The sequence below is a fragment of the Alligator mississippiensis genome, chromosome 10 (assembly GCF_030867095.1).
Source record: "Alligator mississippiensis isolate rAllMis1 chromosome 10, rAllMis1, whole genome shotgun sequence".
NCBI classification, from domain to species: Eukaryota; Metazoa; Chordata; order Crocodylia; family Alligatoridae; genus Alligator; species Alligator mississippiensis.
The window spans coordinates 4817058-4831686 of NC_081833.1; the positions used below are offsets into that span (position 1 = coordinate 4817058).

General features: G+C 52.0%; 1 protein-coding gene across 2 annotated transcripts; it reads left to right on the forward strand.

The window, feature by feature from the left end:
* The first annotated feature begins 724 nt into the window (after positions 1 to 724).
* Positions 725 to 13498, forward strand: DAO (D-amino acid oxidase). 2 transcript variants are annotated; one of them, XM_059713393.1, is made up of 11 exons: positions 725 to 946; positions 3405 to 3627; positions 4589 to 4703; positions 5119 to 5195; positions 5728 to 5793; positions 6090 to 6144; positions 6833 to 6937; positions 7397 to 7479; positions 9761 to 9878; positions 10712 to 10810; positions 12785 to 13498. In XM_059713393.1, exons 2-11 carry the CDS (start codon positions 3434 to 3436, stop codon positions 12914 to 12916), a joined length of 1044 nt encoding a protein of 347 aa, XP_059569376.1. In that variant the 5' UTR covers positions 725 to 946; positions 3405 to 3433; the 3' UTR covers positions 12917 to 13498. The 2 variants fall into 2 exon arrangements, with proteins under 2 accessions (XP_059569376.1, XP_014454032.1); XM_014598546.3 differs by lacking the exon at positions 725 to 946 and adding an exon at positions 1896 to 2047.
* Positions 13499 to 14629: the final 1131 nt, after the last annotated feature.

Consider the following 14629-nt stretch of genomic DNA (forward strand, 5'->3'; position numbering starts at 1 on the left):
ACCTCTCTCCTTCAGAGGAACCTCTCATTTGTGGGGACTGCAACACATCAGTCGCTAAAGAAAACCAAGGGCCTGTTTTCAGATGAATACATACTTGAGTATTGACACAACAAGGGGTAACAGCCTCAAATTGCAGCAACGGGGGGGGTTAGGTTGGCTATTAGGAAGAATTTTCTCACTAGGAGAGTGGTAAAACACTGGGCCAGGTTACCCAGAGAGATGGTGGGAGCTCCATCCTTGGAGGTTTTCAAGACCCGGCTAGACAAAGCCTTGGCTGGGATGATCTAGTTGGGGCTGCTCCTGCTTGGGGCAGGGGGTTGGATTGGATGTGACCTCCTGAGGTCCATTCCAGCCCAATTTTCTATGATTCAAAATAACAATAAATAGATAATAAACACACCAACCTCCCCAGCTGCAATCCTGGGCTCTGGAGCCCAAACACTTAGCTTTATTTTGATTATTAAGAGATTGGGCCCTGTTTCTTTTTTTCCCCTCACTTAATTTGACAAAGCCACTGATAACTGCAGTCCAGCGAGGCGCGCCCCGTGCTGCCTGCACAGCCCTCCTTCACTACGAAGCACTGGAGAGGCCCAATCTTGAAATCCTTCTGTGAGGCAGAGCAGGGTTTCTCAAGAGAGAGGAGATAATAGGGATGGTGGGAGCTTCATTCACTTACCTTAAAAAGCACTGAGATCTTTAGGTGACGCATGCTGCGGACCTCAGAGGCACTTGCGCGTGCCGTCCACATCTGCCAAGAGAGATCTTCCATCTGTTTTCAGAAAGATGTGAACTCTTCTTCTGTCTTGTTAGAGCCCACCTGAGCAGCTCCTTTCCTGAGAATAAGAACGACAAGCCAGGAGACAGGAAAGGAGAGCGTTCTCCACTTGCCAGGATGCAGAAATTGCTCTGGGATTGCTGGGCAGCGCGTGCTCTTCACTGGTTACACGTAAGGATTGGTTTGCCACGTGGCCTTCTGCGAACACAGTATGCTTCTGGTGTTTTCCCACGTTTGGGGGGAAAATGCCCTCTCCAAACTGACAGCCATCCTCCTGGCTCTGCAGGGGGAAGTGTTGGCCGACTCTCCTACCAGGGCTGGTGTCTGCTCCTTTCTGAAAATCTTTAAATGCCACCAGCTCAAGTTACTCCCCCACCAAAAAAACCCCCTGAATCTGGGAAATGATGTTGCCTGGATGCCCCCCTCGCAGGCAGTGAGTCTGTAAGGGTTTAGCACAAGAGAACTTCATTGGAGAGGAGGGAAAGGGGGACACCGTATGCTTGGGAAAGCCAGTGGTTACTAAATCAACCACGCAGGCAAGGCTCCCCGCTGCTCCCAGGTGTATTGGTAACAGCCTTGGCCCGGTCTTCCTCTCATGCTCGAGAGTGGCTCTGGAAGCAGTTAATTGCCACGCTCCTCTGATAAAGCCCATTTGGTTGCTAAGAGCTGCTCAGGTGCATGTCCACGGTGCCAAGGCTGTTCTGGGAGTCCTACATGCTGCTCTTCTGTATCCAGACAAGAGGAGTGAGGATCTCGGCATGCTTTGGATCCGGCGGTTCCCCCTCATAGCCCACATGTCAGGCAGAAAACAATTATACCCATTTTACAGATGAGGAAACTGAGGCAACGAAGGCTAAATTAATTATTGGGAGCCCATGGCAGAGTCAGGAAGAGAACCAACCTCTTTGCTTTACACGCTACACCTGCTCTAATGAGACAAAGGACCTACAGGGTGTTAGCGACAACTTCTTTTGGTAGACCCTGGAGATCCTGCCTTCCTCAGCTCAGCAAGCAGAAAGGGGCTGCCGTGCTGTGGGAAGGGCTGGAAAACTCCACCTCCTCCCCCCGAGTGTCACCCTGGCAGGGAGACTTTGACCCTGTCTCCCCGCCACCAAGAGCAGCAAATATTAGACTCGGATCCTTGCCCCGGTGGCAAATGAACCTCAGACTGTCCACTGCGTCCTCCGCTGTGAACAGTGTGCGGGGAGAACGCGTGCCGCGGAGACCCCAGAAGCTCCTGGAAACTTCCTGGGGACCCGTCCCTCCCCGCAGGTGAGGTCTTGGGTTATTCATCGACCAGCAAGGGAGCAGTGGAAGAGGTCAGCAGCGACAGTCGCATCCTAGCCTCTGCCACTGAGTCCAGAGGAGCAAAGCAGGCCTTTTCTGAGGCTAAGTCCTCCCAGGCCCAGATGTAAAGCAGATGGGAGGGAGCAGGGCTGAGCAAGGGGTCTGTTCTTCAGTGTCCCTGGGAAGGTGGGTTAATGAGTTACTGTTATGGACTGACTTCCAGAGGTGCCCTAGAGAGCCCCGCTCTTGCCCTGGGCAAGACACCTCCCCACTCTGCCACTTCTCTTCCTCAGGACATCAGTGGGCTTGATGTCCTCGCAGCTCATCCCTCCAACCAAGTCGTGCATGAGCTGTTTCTGGGGCACTAGAGCTGCAAATCAAGCAACGTGCAACAGCATGGGGTTGGTGTGGGCTGGGGGGCATCAGCCCTGCTGTGGGGGTCCCCGCAGGGCCTGGGGCAGGTGCGTCAGCAGTGCAGCATGGGGGTGCCCACACGGCAAGGACAATAGAGCAGTTCTTCCCTCTTGTTTCTGGCATCTGTCATGCTGGACACAGGCCTGGCAGTCCCAGGGTTTCAGTTGCTGTTGCTCTGCAAAAAAACCCCCTGAGTTCAAAGTCTGGCTGTCCGGGGGGCCGAGGCAGCCGGCACGTGGGAGCAGCCTGGAGACTCAAGCGAGCTCGGTTGTCAGCCGCCAGCCCGAGGGGCTGGGGGCTGCGGTGTGTGGAAGGCAAGCTGCAGCCCGGGAATGAGATGAGGCGAGCGTGACATGCCGGCTCGGAAAGCCTGGGCTTGTCCCCTGTGGGGAGGGAGTCACGTGTGTGCCCAGAGCCCTCTGCTTATGGCCAGAGGCCCAAGCCGGCTCGGCGCCTGGCACTGGCGTAGCGCTCTCAGCATTGGTATGCAAGCGAGCTCCCTGCCGGCCTGTGCCGCCTCGGGAACACAGAGCCCCTACAGCTGCAAGTCCCAGCGGAGCAGCATGGACGGTATGTGAATACCCGGGCTGTCACCGCTCTCCCGTCAGGGTAGCGGTCTCCGTAGCAGTGAGGGAAGCAGGATACAGTCCTCACAACACAAAGCCCAGCGGTCCCTTGAGCACTTGCCTTCTCCCTGGTGTCCGAGAGGTCGGTCAGCAGGGACTTTACATTCAAGATAAGCAGATCTAGAACAGCTGCACCGCTTCCCCCGCTGTCACTCAGTCCCACAGCAGTTGCAGACCAGGGCCCACTGAGTAGCCAGCAAACCCATGCCTTCCCGGCGGGGCTCCTGGCACATTCAGGCACCTCGGACTAGCCAGTTTATGTCCTCCTTGGTAACACCGGGTTGTTGATTTCTTTGGTCCAGGCCCTGCAGGAGCAGTCTCGCTCACGGCCATGCGGGTAGCTGTGATCGGAGCGGGGGTGATTGGGCTCTCCACGGCCTTGTGCATCCATGACCAGTATCACGCCATCGTCCCGGCTCTGGAGATCGAGGTCTACGCTGACCGATACACACCACGCACCACCAGCGACGGTGCCGCCGGGCTGTGGCAGCCCTACCTGGATGACAAGGGCAACATTCAGGAAACGTAAGGGGAAGTGGCAGCTCTCAGGCTGGGGGATACGGTTCTACGGGGGAGCACGAAGGCGTGGGCGATACTAATCCTTGTGTTTAGTGGTCGCGGTGACAGCTATTAGACTATGGTGACACCCAGCTCTAGCATCAGCTCTACCTCCCGTGGGGGCCTGCACTGTCCACAACCCCATGTGCCCCTTGGCAGTGCAGGGCACACAGGCTCCAGCACCAGCTGGTGCTTGAAAAGGAGCCTTTGGTGCAGTCACCTCTCCATCTGCCATCCCTTTGTTCAGTGGGACAGAAAGAGGATGGTCCCAAGGGGATGAGACCAGCCTCCAGAGACTTTCCAAGGCTTCGTTTCACTCCGGTTTTAGCCCCCAGGGTAGCGGCACCAGTACAAGCCCCGCGTGTGAGTGAGCCCAGGTGTGTCACCCACCATCGCAGCCCTGTGGGAAATTTGTGCGGAGCAGACGAGGATAGAAATGGCCCCTCCTGTCGGTGCAAGCTCCGGAGCGGACCTGAGGGGGGCTTCCTCGCAGAGAGACAATGTGCAAGCAGGGAGGCCTCTGCATTGTGCTCGGTTTGCCTTTGTTGTTAGAAACGGTTCCCTGTGGCTTTGCTTCAGCAAACCTTAGGGGATACTGTCTCCGCTTCCCGGCACTCAGACTCACCCTCCCCAGCCTTGCCTTGCCTGGGTGCCACAGCTTCAGCTCCACAGCCTGCACCGTTGCTGTTCAGGACCCAGCTGAGAACACCTCCTTGCCCCCTTTGCCTGGGTCCTTTCCTAAAATGGCAGCAGAGATGTGAACCACTCAGCAGGTGTGCAATTGCACGAGACCTGCTGCTAAAACAATGCAACGCTTTCAGCTCCTGTGAGTCTCCTGGGTGCCAGGGCTCATAGGAGCAGGGGCAGGATGAGTTCTGTTATTTGGATGCCTTCAACAAACCTGCGTGCTCCTCCCTCTTTATTTTAGGCTCTGGAACAAAGAGACGTTTGACTACCTGCTCGGACACCTTCGCTCCCCGGAAGCAGAGGAGATGGGACTCTTCCCCATGTCCGGCTACAACCTTTTCACACAGCCAGTCCCGGTAGGAAGCAAGCTACAGGGTGGGGTGGAAGGCACCAGAGGTTCTGAGGCTCATGTCTGAAATGGCCTAACACGTCTCTCGTGAATAAATGTTTGCTGAACAGTGGGAAAGTCACCCTGCTACCAGCTTCCCTGGAAATCGTGTGCTCTGGTTTCCCAATGATATGCAAATGTAGGCAGAGGGCTGGATCCTTGGAGGATGTAATCTGGCATGGCTCCATTGATCCAGTGAAGCAAAGGCATTTTAGACCCACTGGAGGTCTGGCCCTAGCTGTCTTGGAACAAGCCCGTGCAGCAGAGGCGCCCAAGCATTCTTCTCCCATGTGCTCTTTCCCATGCTCAGCTGCTTGGACTCTGTGAACATATTTCAATGATTAAATCATGGTAATGAGCCTGCAAAGTTTCTCCCTCTGTAGGACCCATCTTGGAAAAACATTGTCCTGGGATTTAGGAAGCTGACACCGAAAGAGCTTGAACTCTTCCCTGGCTACAGGTATTTCACCGTCCGCATTACTTTAGAATTAGCGGCAGGTTGTGAGAGCTTTGCCATTGAACAGAGATCTCTAGCAGTGGCCCCACAGAATCCTGTTCACATTGCCCCAACACAAGGTCCATCCTGCTGCAGGTGGGTACAGCATCAGATGTACTATGCGGGGCATATCACCAGCTTTTCTTTGCACCTGAGTCTGTGAGGTACTCCGGCGCTAACAGGCACGCATGAATGTAGTACTGGAAGGGGGCTTCTGGGACACCAAGTCCAGTTTCCAGTTCCTTGTGTGTTAGTGATAGTAGGAGACTTGTCCCCGGCAGCAGGACAAAAACTGGGAGAAACAGGGAAACAGAGGCAATAGAGTCCTCCCATATCACTTACCCAGCTCATGCTGCTGTACAGAGAGAGTGCTTCATGGTTGCTAACTTTAATCAAGCCACAAACACTACCCAACTTAGCACACTCATACAGGAGCCATCAGCTTCCAAAAGGCTGGTGCACATCCATCATTCTTCCTTTTCTTCTTTGCTTTCAGCTACGGTTGGTTCAATACAGCACTGATGCTAGAGGGCAAGAGCTATTTGCCTTGGTTGACCAAGAGGTGAGCACTCCCCTAATTTTCTTTCTGCTGTTCTGAACATTAATCTGTAGATTGAAGGGTGAACACAAACCCACCTTCCTTTCCTCACTTTGCCCACCAGCCTCATGATGGTAGGCAACTGAGGATATCCCATTGCCACGCCTGCCAAAGAAAACCACCCACCACAGGTCACTGCTGGACACTTTCCCCAAGTGCTGCTGTGTAGTGCGTTACCAGCCAGGCAGAAATCTTTGACCGGGTGTTATTTTTTGCCTTTGCTGTTTCTTGTTGGTAATGAGTGACCTTTCTACCTGTAGGCTCCAGCAGCGAGGAGTCAAGTTCTTTCAGAAGAAGATCAGATCCTTCGGGGAGGTGAGCTGGGAATTCCCATTTTAGAACCTCAGCCCCGGAAAGGCAGGGAGGCTGGCCCCTTGGAAAGCAGCCTTGGGGACTGCCGAATCGGGGGAAGGAAGTAGATTCGGCAGCCTTCCCCTTGCATGGGGGGCTGTGCACAGTCCCCACTGGATTTTGAATAGCATTTATAATTCCTGCAGCTGTTTGCTGAAGCAAAGGCTCCAGCTGGCACGTCATCTGCCAGGGTCTCCCACAGCATGTTGGGAGGTTGCTGGCACTAGCACGCAGGACTCACGGAGTGGGGGAGTCACAGCCTTGAGCACTGTCCTGCCCAGGTAGTCCCCACTCTCTGCATCCTACATCCGTATTACAAGGAAGCACTGATGCCTGAGCCCAGCAGTCTGGCCCTGGCACCCATTCTGGGATCTCCCCCAGAGGAGGTGAAGTCTTCCACACATGGGATTTCCACTGGAGTTGGCCTTGAGGGGCCAACTCTGGCCTTCTGCCTCTTACCGTCTAGCACATTCACTCCTGACGAGGGGTGCTCAGCAGCGTGGCTCGGCTTTGAGCCCTGGAATAGGTGTGCTGAAGGAACGAGCCACGAGCACGCTCCACCCGGGGCAGGAACTGGGGCACTTGGCGGATCGAGCTTTTCCTCAGCAGGATAACGCATGTGCGGTTCATTGCTCTGTCTCTCTCTCGGTAGCTTCTTGCAGAGGGTGTGGACATCATAATCAACTGCACGGGGGTACGCGCAGGGGAACTACAACCAGACCCGGAGCTACAGCCAGGGCGCGGCCAAATCATAAAGGTGAGGGCAGGGGATGTAGGAGCATGTGTGGGCTGGTGGCTAACTCTGGGGCTAGCCTGGATTATGTGAGGCTATCCAGAGAACCAACCTGAGCTGGGCCCCAAGCCCACTGGGAGTGGTCCTTCTTGTCTGCAAAAGATGTGGGGAGGGCTCAGCTATTAGTATATGCATAAAAACACCATGAGATCCTCAGGAATATTAGTGGGAAGCCCCTTTGCCTTTCCCTCTGCTTATCTACCCCCTGTCCATCTTGGGTACGTGAAAGATAAGCATAACAAAAGGAACTGTGTGGCTGGCAGGCCCCTGCTATGGGTTTCCCCGGGCTCCTGAACAGTGCTTTTTGCTTGCCTCTGGGCTGGAGTTGGTGTTTCGCAGGTAGTTCCCCTGGCTATAGAGGGCCTCACCTGTTCTGTCCCATGCTGGGTGGATCTGAATGGTGCTGTCTTCTTGATCTCCTAGGTCTTGGCCCCCTGGGTGAAGCATTTCATCATAACTCACGACACTGAATCTGGGATCTATAACTCCCCATACGTTATACCTGGGTATGTAACAGCTAAGCTTCCTTTGATTTAGAGTGTCAGAAGGGAGCAGACAGCACACACAGGAACAAGATGACCCCCACCTCTTGTCTGCACAGAGTCAGCGCTGTGCCTGCACACTTGCACTCCAACTCCCGAAGACTGGGGAGGTCCAGGGTGAGCTCTCAGGCTGCAAGGGAGTCCTGTCCCACCAGTTTCCATCCCACCAGCACTGCAAATCCCTGGGAACAGGGACCCATCCTGCCAACCATGCAGCTTGTTTGAGCAGAACTCCAGGGAGAGGTGCTGAGCTCCCGCGGTGGCCGTGGGAGCCAAGGCAAACTCTGAAAGCTCTTCTTGCTGCTCATTCAGGGGCTGTCACTGCTTAATACAAAGGGACAAGTGTCCTTTGGAGGGACTAATCACACCCCAGACGTGCCTGGGGCCAAAATCCCATTGCTTCCCAGGATGAGCCCCTTTGCATGTCAGCATGTTGACTTCCCCCTGCAGCAGTCTCATTAACCTCACTGCAAACAGGTGGGGTGGTGGTTGTGCCTTTGCTCAGATGTGCTATATCCTCTGAATCTCCGCTACTGACAGCCACTCTGTGCAGCCTGCACACCAGCTGGATCCAGGAACGGGTTCCTGCGTCAAACCCTTACTGCACTGAGGCAAGGAGTCATCCATCTCCTTGCATCTCGCAGTTCCTGGGAAGTTCTACCACCAAGGGACCTTTCACAGGACTGAGGTGTGGAAGTCAGGGGCTGCAGGCGTCAGGGCTTTCCTGCTTCAGCCCCCTCACTGCTTGCCTTAACCCTGTGCTTTCCCATGCCTCTCAAGCAGAGTGCTCCTGAGGGGGTCTGGAAGCTAGTCAAGAGGCCAGCATGTCCGCACGCAAAGAGCACGAAATCTGTGCTATGTGCACAGTCTGCGCTTCTGCTGGAGATGAGGGATGCAGTGCGGTTTTGGCCCAAAGGAGTTTTCTTAGCTGTAACCCGACTGCTACATTCCTGGCACTTCCTTTCACACTAATATTTCAGGATTAGCCATTAAGCCCCTGCGTAAATATGAACTTTGAACGCTTATAGCTCCCCAGTAAAGGATTCCAAGTGGTTTTATATCACGATCCCAGCTGCATATACAGTTCCTTCCAGCCTGTTTATTTTAGCTCAAGCTATTTGAGCTGGCCTACAAGGCAGATTCCCAAAGGAAACAGCACATTCCAGGGTTTAAATGTGAAGAATCCCTGCTTCACGCACAACTCGGCCTGGCAGGGGGCAGGCAGGGAGAACACACATTGCAAGTTCCTGAGATACTTTACCTCCAGTTCCAAGCATGCCCGAGTGCCAGAGGGCACTGTCAAGCTCTCCCTTCCAGATGCTCCCCAGGTCCCTGTGCCAAGCACACATTTCTAAGTTCCCCCCGAGTCGAAGCAGGCCCCCAGCTCCAGGTTTCCAGGCCACCTCTCGGGATGCAGATTCTTGTTCTAGCATGCAGTGTGGACAGCACGGGTCCACGGTCCTACCATCCAGGGCTTGCAGCTAGAGCCAGTTCTTCACATGCCTCAGTCACTTCAGCACATGGAGCCCCAGCAATGGGGGTGTTCTAGTCTGCGGCATAGTGCCTCATGGCGCATGCTCGTTGAAGCAAACAGAGCCAGGCTCGGCCAGAGGAAATTCTAAACCAGCATGCCCCAAATTCAACAATACAAGAGAGACAGAACTAGGGAGATGAGAAGCCCCTGCCTGCCTTTCGCAGCCTTGGGCTCTTGACCATGCCTGAGCATGCTGAAGAAGTGGGTCAGCATCTTTGCAGGGCTTCAAGTCCCCTCTGCTGGGCAGTACTTCTCCAGTGACCTGCCTTTCCCTCTGAATTATGCAACCTCTGGCATCTGCACTCCATTTCCTTCCATCTCTGCGAGTCCCAGTGAGTTTCCAAAGGCTCATGTGGATTTTCTGTTCTATTCCCTCAAGCCCCACTCCTCTGAGAATTACCCTGGTTTTACCTGGGATGCAACCACTCCTTTGTCCTGCCCAAGATCAAAATCTGTTCAGGTGCTTATTGGCTTTAGGTACTGACTTGTATGTGGACAGACATGCAGGCATTGCTATCTGCCTCCTTAACATAAGCACGGGGCAGGCACGCAGTGAAAACAAGCAGAAAGACTGAAACCTGCAGTGGGTTTCTATGTGTGACCAGAACTCATGAGCTGTAGACAGATTCTCCCATTAAAGTGCAACTCCAAGAGTCGGGAGAGGGTCCCAGTGAGGACACGGTAAACCCTTTCCCTGTGTCCTGTCTGCAGGAGTAAGCTGGTGACCCTGGGAGGGATATTTCAGCTGGGAAACTGGAATGAAGAAAACAGCCCCCAGGATCATAAAACCATCTGGGAAAGGTGCTGCCAGCTGCTCCCGAGTCTCCAGGTATGTTAGACCATCAGACGTTGCTGTAGTGCCTGTAGCTAAAGAACCCCGACTTGCTGTGACATGCACATGATTTACAAGAGACCAGAGAGAAATCCATCCTACCAGTGAGGGCAAATGCATTCGATGAGTGTAGCTAGGTCAAACGAATGATGATCTCAGCAGTGCGAGTCTGGAAGGACTGGAGGGATCCATTTAAACTGATCTGTGTATACAGTAACGTTGATCTGTCTTCGAAGCTTATCAGCAGCACTAAACACTGCAGCAGCGGAGTGGCAGAGCATCATTTCCACCTCAGACACAAGGTAGCATATTCTGCTCTGTGAGAACGTGACTCAGAGTATAGTGGCATATCATAGTGCACCACATGTCCGTGGCGTCTGCCTTCACAAACATCCCGAGCACATTACAAACTGGCACATGTAGAGTGCGAGGACCGTGCTTGTTCTAACATGACGACAGGTAAAGTGTTCCAGCCCCACCTTGGCCATTAGCTGGGCTGCTTCAAGCAAAGGCTCATGACAATGCTGTCATGTTATAATGGAGTAATGTGGAAAACCACTCCGAGCCCTGGCTGGCGCACAGAACTGATCAGAGCCTTTTGCCTCTATGAAATTTGCTCTCCTGTGGCTTGTGATCAGAAGTCACTGTGGTCTCTACACAACCTGAATTAACTGGATGGTGGATCTCAGTTCTGTTCCCAGCAAACAAGAATCCACATCACAAAAGTCCTCCTCTTGACTGGTTATTCAAGGTAGATATATGACTAATACTGAGCAGCTAGAAAGAAACCATGAGATGGTGCATTGTTGCAGAAATGTTCTTGTTCTTAGAAAGCCAAGGCTGTGGATGAGTGGAGCGGCTTGCGGCCAGTGCGCCACAGAGTTCGCCTGGAGAGGGAGACCATTCATCACGGACTTTCCAAATCAGAGGTATGTGTCTCACTGTCTCCAGAGATCCACTGACATCCCGAGTGGGCAGTATAATGGTCCTTGTGTCATATCAAGGATGCGGCTTTACTCAGCTGAACGAGCATATATGGCAAAACTAAGTTTTTACCTTATGTTTTGATGCTGGCAATGAAGTATCAATGTTTTGCTAATGCTGCAGTTTTTCTCCTGGAGATGAGCTCCCCCTTGCAACGCAGGACATCAGTCGTGTTTCTGTGCCGAGTCTGTTCCGTCAAGGTTTTATGTCGAGTCGTGCCTTCATTTTCCAAAACCAGAACCCCAGATCTGTGGTGGTTTGGGCTGTGACTTTGTATCTCGCTTGAGGAAAACTGGACCCTAAATCAACTGATCATTATCGCAAGGATCGTTGTCCACATTAACACGTTACAATGACCAAGTGTCCCCAAGATTTCTTCCAGTGATTTCCAGTTTAAAACTCATAGGGCTGAAAGGCCGTCTGGGGGTCAAGAGGGAGCATTTCCATCCAAACCATCCCAAACAAGTGTCTCTCCAACCTGCTTTTAGTAGCGAGTTCACCAAATAATCTGATGCTGAAATCATAAAAATTAGTTATGGGAATTGTAGTTACTTTGCGCCTTGAAAAATCAAGTCCCACCCTACTCAGCATCTGAATGTGGAGATAGGGGAGTCTAGCTTGTTTCTCAAAATTCACAGGGTAACATCCCGTGAAGCTGCCTTGCGTGTTTGTCTGGCAATTGAAGAGACTGATGCAACACACGTTTAAACACACCATCTGCTCTGAGGACCCTCTGCACAGCCCCCTTTTATTAATATCCTCATCAATCCTTAATGATTTCATTTTCATTTTCATCAGTGGGCCTGCCCTGGGACTCCATGATTGAACTGCATGCATGTGTCTGTGGAAAGCCCAGCAGAAAAGATTCAAGCACTAATAGGGATGGCGGCTGGGAAATATAATTAAATTGGATTAAAATACATTCAGTTTTTAGCTGGAGATTATTCCAAGTCTGGATTCTTGGAAAGAGACCAGCATATAAAGCAGGACCCATAGCAGGGCGCACAGCAACACTGTCTGAGAATTAATTTATAGATCGCTATGTTCTTTTATCATCCCATCATCTCTATGCTGCCTTGGCAGAAAAGAGGTGTAGCTATTGATCCCAACCATGAGTCATTCTCCTGCTGAAACAAAGTGATTTACCTTGGCAGGAACAAATAATAAGCGGGGTATAACATTTTGTACTTTGAGGAACGTGATTGTGTGCTGTGCTGCTGCCGCTGCTCTTGTATATGGCAAAGAGCAGCGCAGCAAAAGGCATGATCCAAAGCCTCTGGAAGTCAACAGGAATCTGTCTTGCTTCCCGTTGGCGGGCTTTAGATCAGGCTACTATTGTCTTTGGCCACGGCTATGGTCCCTTCAATAAAGCAGAGAACAGAGCTCTGCATTGTGAGCCACTGGCCAGCCCTTTCCTTGCTCAGTGTGAGAAGCTGCCCTGATACCAAGGGAGGAAAGGGCCTCGAAATGAGTGAATGAACGCCACATCTCAGATGCGAGGTGGGGTTTGGGATGGCAGAGGGATGAGGCTGTGAAGCTCTGTGGCAGGGCCCTGGGGTGTCTCTGAGCTGTGGTGTCTGCAAGGTATCTCTGGAGACTAAAGGTGAAGGCAGCCATGAGTGGTGTTACCTTAAGTAAGCTAGCGGCAGGGACTAACACGCTGTCCCTGTGTTAGAGGACTGAGTCATGGGCAGTCTGGCATGGGAATCAGGTCTTTAAGGGAGGGATGAGAGACAAGGTCCCTGTAGCTAATGGCCTGTGAGAAGGAGGTGTTACTCTACTGGCAGCAAACCCCCTTCTGATGCTGGATCTGCACTAAAGGGCTCTGCCAGCACAGCTGTAGGAGCAGCACTTCCATAATGTAGAGAACCCTTGTGCCTTCGTGGCTTTTCCTCATCCCCACTTTCCTTGTCTTGCAGGTGATACACAACTATGGCCACGGGGGTTTCGGACTCACCATTCACTGGGGCTGTGCCATGGCCGCGGCAAGGCTCTTCGGCAGTATTCTTCAGGAGAAGAAGCTGGCCAGACCACCACAGTCCCACCTCTGATTTCACAGCAGCACCCTGGCCCGACTTGGGCGACCATTCAAAAGCCAGTAGCACAGAGAAAAAACCCCAGCACAGCAATATGTACATGCTTGCTCTTCAACACTCCCCACCACACCACCACTGCTCTGTACTGTATCGTTTTTAGACTATGCCAACTCCCTTTCTAGCACTGCTGTTTGCCAAACATTGAGATTCAGCCTTCCTCTGTTCTCCATAAACGGCATAACAGATGTATTAAAAGAAAGCTGAAGACGGTCCTTTGGCAAAGCACATGTCTGGGTGCCCCAACTGTGATGTTTCTAATGCTCTCTAAAAGCATTAACACTGTCTGGCAACTAACGCTAGCCCATCTAAAGACACATACCTTTGTGTAAGCTACTGTGCTACACCACAGAGACACTTAGGGCACTTCTATCCACTATCGTGTTTAGGTTCCAGAAACAGGGGGTCTTCAACTCCAGGAGGAGTAGGAGACTCTCCATTTGCAGCTAACAATATAAGGCTTCTGACACACAGCAGTTGTTCTGTTTCCACCTGACAGAGGAATGCATGTCTACATTAAACATTTCACTGCAGAAATTATGTGCGACTCTGGCATGCTTGAGACACAAGGGTAGCAGTAAAAAAAAAAACCACCCATGAAACCACTTTTTTTTGTCCTTTGCCTATAAAAAAGGATTCCCATTCTGGCTTTCAGCAAACCCATGTCACTGCACCATGATTACATGGGGAAGAGCCAGTTCCCCTGTGTTGTTGGGGAGGACAAACGTGCCCCTAAATGGGCTGTTGGAAAACACTAAAAGAGCTGATTAGATGCATAATTTTATTTGTCATCTCATCCTTCTTTATTTTCTTAAAGCCAGATTTTAATGCACCTGAATCCTAAAGGCCAGATTCAAACATGCTGGTGCACAATGCCTCTCTCATTAATAATGACATGGATGAGGTCTGAAATACCAGTTCAAGTAAAACAGGCCTGTAGCTCTTCTTTTCACGTCTCGCCGGTATTTCAGCCCTGTGGGATTTTAACTAGCCTCCAGGAAGAACTGCCCCCCCTGCTAGCATCTGCACGTGCAAACGGTTCTGAAACCTGCATCACATGAAATGAGGAGCATTAACATCTCACAACGCCACATGGCAGTCAGGAGTGTCCTGTAATTGAGCTGACTTGTTCCCATTATATGAGAGGATGCAGTTTTGCTTATGCAAAACTGGGCTGAATGAATGTGGGGGCTCAGATCCCCTTATTGTCAGGGCTGAGACACAAAGGCAAGGGAGAGTGGGTTGGAGGCTTCCACTACCTCTGTTCACGTAGTAGCAGCAGTTCTATAGATAAACACCGATCCCACCTCCAGCAGCTGGGAAACCAGCCCTCATTTCTCACCACCCACCACTGCATAATGTCACAGAACCAAGCTGGAAATAGATCCGTTGGCGACAAAACCATTGTCTGAATGCGACTCCACAAGAAGGGAGAACCTCTGAAATGGCCCAAGATTTCAGAAAGCTCAGAGAAATCCCTGAAAACTTCAATCCTCCCTTAAATGCCACCATCGTGACCCAATCTGCCATGACTATTACGTTACTTCTGCCCCAGGAGGCAAGAGCCCACTTCCCCCTGAACTATGGATTGGACTGTAGCCGAACAAGAACTGACACAGGTAAACTGCTCCATGTGGACATGAGAACAGGCAGCCTTGTTACAAAGTACTT

Excerpts from the sequence above, each read along its gene's own strand:
- DAO (XM_059713393.1), top strand. The coding sequence starts at position 3,434 with ATGCGGGTAGCTGTGATCGGAGCGGGGGTGATTGGGCTCTCCACGGCC. Across the intron at positions 3,628-4,588 it reads AAGGGCAACATTCAGGAAAC|GCTCTGGAACAAAGAGACGT; the intron begins GTAAGGGGAAGT and ends TCTTTATTTTAG. Across the intron at positions 5,196-5,727 it reads GAACTCTTCCCTGGCTACAG|CTACGGTTGGTTCAATACAG; the intron begins GTATTTCACCGT and ends CTTTGCTTTCAG.